At 39.9% G+C, this 4,879-nt stretch overlaps 1 protein-coding gene across 1 annotated transcript; it reads right to left on the bottom strand.

Annotated features, from left to right (window-relative positions):
- Positions 1 to 426: 426 nt before the first annotated feature.
- On the bottom strand, positions 427 to 4,464 carry LOC105060816 (3-dehydrosphinganine reductase TSC10A). Its single transcript, XM_010944648.4, has 3 exons — positions 3,723 to 4,464; positions 2,641 to 2,788; positions 427 to 872 (listed from the first exon to the last, which is right to left on the bottom strand). The coding sequence occupies exons 1-3, from the start codon at positions 4,257 to 4,259 to the stop codon at positions 574 to 576; spliced, it is 984 nt and encodes a 327-aa protein (XP_010942950.2). The 5' UTR covers positions 4,260 to 4,464; the 3' UTR covers positions 427 to 573.
- Between the last annotated feature and the right edge of the window lie 415 nt (positions 4,465 to 4,879).

Below are 4,879 nucleotides of genomic sequence, written 5' to 3'. Positions count from 1 at the left end.
TTAGTACATGATTCAGTTTCTCGATATAGTAGATTTTACTCTTAAACCATATTCAGCTTCCATCATAGTGACCAGAGTAGCCTATATTGAGTCTGATGATCTTCCTCGATTAGACACTCCATATTGTGTTTCTTTATGTTGGACTTTGATGGTGCTCAAGTCATTTGATGTAGTAGTAATAGACTATGTAATTCATTCTAGTTAAAACAAACAACACGATAGCTCCAGGATGCTGAATTTGTGGCTTTAATATCTAAGCAAAATTTTTGTGACAAATTAAAACAAACAGAATTTTATATCCAACTTTGATGGAAATCACAATTGTTCAACCCATAAATGCTATTTTATTCTACTCGCTTCAAGGACACCAAATTTAGATCTTCCAAGTTCTTTTAATTTGGACATTGGTGCTATAAAGAAGCCTGGTTGAATACATAAAATTTTTCATTCATGTTGTCATGAATAAGACAAGAAACTTTGGGAAAGAACCAATTTATTGTCATTATTGAATACATGCAAGAAAACAGCATATAAACAACAGAACGTTGGACACATTTTGAAAATTGTTGTTTTTTACATGCTTTTCTTTTTGGCATGCCAATTTTCTATGGTGCTAAACCAATTCCATTGGAAACAAAGACCCATAAAGCGCATGAAACCGGCACCAAACACCTCGACAAATGCCATCCGATATGACCTTTGTGGGGACAAACCAGCTGTCGCGATTGATAGCATAGTTCCCTCAAAGTTGCATGGAACAATAAATGTTCCAGTTTTGATACCATCCATAGCTTTTTGAGCAACATCATCAGCCTTCATTCCACCAGAAGATCCAGCTATAATATTGGTGAGCTCTGGTCTTCTCTTGTGCTCTGTATTCGGTAAGCTTGTCATTGCAATGCAACATGAAAACCATCTTTCTATTCACAGCTATAAAAATTAATCAGACATAATGCACTACACATTTTGTAAAAAATGGCATTAAGCTTTCATGCAAAATGAAAGTTACTAGCATTAAAGACAGCTTGCAAAAGTACATAAATTTAGCAAGCTGGTTAATGCTGACTCATAGTCTACCAACATCAGAGGACAACTCTTGCTTAAAAATGACATCTGATTGTTGAGCAGAATTTAGAAGGAACAGAGATAAGCAGAACTTAACCATTAGAAACAATTCTTATCCCATCTAATCATAGAATACCTTTATCAGACTTTCATTAATACTATCAATCACCTCCACCAACTGATGCTTTAAACCTCTCTGCAAAGTGGGTTAAGCTTTCAATTCAAGGCTTGGCCTTCTTATACAGCTATTTACAACTAGATATGTATTGTCTCCTTCTTTTTCAAGGTGTAAGATAGTAAATTATGCATTTGCCATTTTGTACAACATACTAATTCTCAAGAAGCACAGAAGATGTTTGTTGACCGCAATTTCTAAACATATAGTCACAAACTCCTAATGTCTCTATAAATGAAGCTAAAAAATTAAAAATTAAAAATGAGAACATAGGCTTAGAATAGCAATCATGACTGAAGTGCATTAGACAGGCAACAAGTTAGCCATACCAAACCGAATCGGACAGCATGATGCTCAGTAAGTGAAATATCTCCTGTATCAGGTGTATCGACAGAGTAACAAGATGGTCCTAGTATGGGGCCTGATATCAAGATAGCTTACCTTGACTAGCAAGGTAAGTCATTAATAGAGCTCCTATCACTTTTTGAACTTTTTATTCCTCCTGATAAATTCCTTTACCATGAATTCCTAAGCCGAACTTAGATATAGAAAACTAAAGAGGCCCTACTTGTATTCCCCTTGGATACCTACCTAAACTTGAAGAATAAACGAAAAAAATTGGAATTTAGGATTTCTAGAGAATGTCTAATGAACATAGCTGGAACAATATTCTAGAGTGAAATATGTAATTATGCCAATGAATTAAAACACAATTGAGTCAGATGACATGCAGAGATGTCTATATAACAAATATAGATAACAGAAGATAAATAATTGGCATTAGTGATTATAAATGATACAACAAAGAAAAATAGCCTGAAGAACTGCATGTGAATATTATAATGAGGCAATGCAGAAAAGTATTGACTAGGAAATTTTCTTTTGGCATTTATAACAATAACTACATGTTTGAGGAGAATAATAGCTACACTGCTATTAAAAAAGCACCAGCAGAAATTATAGTGAGCTCATCTACATTTTTCGGCACATTAAATCTTTAGAAAAATGCAGCAACCTCGTAAGAGAAACATGCTTAGTTTTCAGGTGGGAGGGTTAATAGGAATAATACCTAGGATAAAGTAGTTGCAAGTTATGAGAAGGTATTTCAAACTACACTTTAGGTAGCCCTTAATAGGAATAATTGGCGAAGAGGGATTTATAATTCTAGCAAAAAGAGGGATATATAAATCAGATGGGGAGTTGGGACTTGGGATAAAACCCGATGGTTATAATTATGTTTCTTCATAGTTTACCAAATGAACTCCAAACTCTTATAGCAGATTCAAAGGAATAATTGGAAATGTAGTTCTAGTTCAATTAGCAAAGTAAGTTTCAGTATGCCTTTCTCCAGCAGCAAGGAACCACTGAAGATAGCAACAGACTCGAGGCATATTACATACCTTCAGCAAAACCTGGGGTCTCTGTATCAGGAGGAAATATCAGTGACACATGGATGTTGTCACCTATAACTTCATGCTGCAGAGCTTCACCTAAGCCACGGAGAGCAAATTTGCTTGCAGAGTAAGCTGTGTAACCATAAACCCCCACCTAAAAACAAAAAATTCCAATCAAGTCACAGTTCATTACAAATTTACAACTTTAAGCTATATGTACTAACATTCCTGATGAGTAGTTTTCACAACTAAGTTGATTTAATCCTATGTCAAATTTTGTTGCCCCAATCACCATAATAGTCACACTAAAATTTCAGGAAATTTCAAATTTTGATCAATTTCAAGGAAATAAATATTCCCAAACACTTTATGAATTACCAGAAACAATAGCAAGTATGGGATAAAAAGTCATACTTTTCATGAAATCTTCAATGTCAAGTACTTGGATTCATGCCAAGAAGGGAAAAGTTGATAAAAACATTTGGAAGCCTAGTTCATTTATCAAATACATAACTACACTGGAAGATTGAAGAAAAGAAAACTGACAAACATAATACATGAAAGCATGTACAAAATCATTTTAGAGACCAGATATACCAATCGACGATAGCAATCAATCACTGACAGCATACAAATCACATATAGTCATAATCAAATATTTAGAGACCAGATACCAATCAATGGTAGTAATCAATGACAAAATGCATGCCAATCACATATAGTGACAATCAAATTTATGGGAAGAAAAATGCAAACTTCATGAGAGACTATGTACCAGTGAAATACGTAGTTAGAATCGAACGCTAAACAAAATTTTCAATATGAGAAAACCCAAACAAGAAATTTCAGGGAAAAGAAATCCATTAAAATATCAAGAGATGCATAAAAACGGGGGAAGATTCGAACTTTCTGAGAAACTACAACCAAACCAGTGATAGCAGCCAATGACATGGTAGATACCAATCAAATATGTTCACAACCAAAAATATTGAGAAAAAATGTGAATCTTTCACAAGAATAATCCATGAAGTAAACATGAAAAGCATAAAAAGGGTGAATAAATTCGAACTTTATAAGAGACTCTATACCTGGCCGGCCTGGGAGGACATGATGGAAATGGAGGCAGGAAGCTTGGTGGCCCTTGCCCTCTGCTTCATGGCTGGGAGAGCAGCCTTAATGAGGTGAAAAGTCCCCATGAGGTTAACGTCCACCATGAACCGCACATCCTCGAGGTCCTGGTGCTCCAGCTCCTGGGGCGTGAACACGCCGTGGTTGCACACCAGCAAATCAATAGGCCCCGCGGCCTCCACTGCCCGGGCGACGGCCTCGGCGTCGCGGACATCGGCGCTGAAGACAGCGACGTCGACCCCGGTTGCGAGGCGGATGGCCTCGCGGGCCTCATTGAGGCGGGCGGCGCTGCGGGCGAGGATGGAGACGCGGGCGCCCTCCGCGGCGGCCCGGCGGGCAAGGGCGAGCCCGATGCCACTCGATCCGCCGGTGATGAAGACATGCCGCCCCTTGACGGGGATCCGGACAGGCCGGGGCCGGACGAGGAAGGCCAGGGCGACGGCGATGGCGGATAGAGAGAAGAATGGGACCGATAGGAGGAGGAGAGTGGCGGCCATGGGAAGAATTAGGGTTCCGGCTAGGAGATCTAGGTTTCCCGTGAAAGTGGAATAGGAGAGAGGAAGGGAGCATCTATTTATAGGAGGAGCAGAGCAGGCGTCGGAGTGGACCGCTCCGCCGGTCTCGCTCGATGACCGTTGAACTAACAGGTCAGATACGCTACCAGGAGGAGCAACTCGGCGATGACGACGCAAAGAATGACGCGTGGACTCTAAATCTCGTGTAGATGGAGAGAAAAGGACGTGGCAGGCGTCGAGTGGAGGCTCGATTGATTTTAGTGTTGGCCAAGGGAGAGCGAGAAGTGGTAGGTGCAGATGCCGGCCTGGGAAGTGGGAATCATGGTCCTAACGGTTTAAAGTTAGTCGGGTCAAAAATGGAGGAGGGGGGACTAAGAACCCCACTCACATTAGTTTGAGTATGAATCACGGACAAATGACCGCCGGTTCTTCTGAATATAGACTTTGTTTTTTGTTTTTAATTGGAGTGTGGACTAGGGAGAAGGTCAGGGAGAATGGAATGGGTCATGAAGTAATAGCTACGGCTGCTAACGGGTCGGATCCTTAATGGGTTTATAGCGTGCTGCATGCGCATCCACTTGTGCTTCTTGCATGGACCACAG

Source organism: Elaeis guineensis, chromosome 4, assembly GCF_000442705.2.
Source record: "Elaeis guineensis isolate ETL-2024a chromosome 4, EG11, whole genome shotgun sequence".
Lineage (NCBI taxonomy): Eukaryota > Viridiplantae > Streptophyta > Magnoliopsida > Arecales > Arecaceae > Elaeis > Elaeis guineensis.
This window is presented reverse-complemented; position numbering and strand designations above follow the sequence as displayed.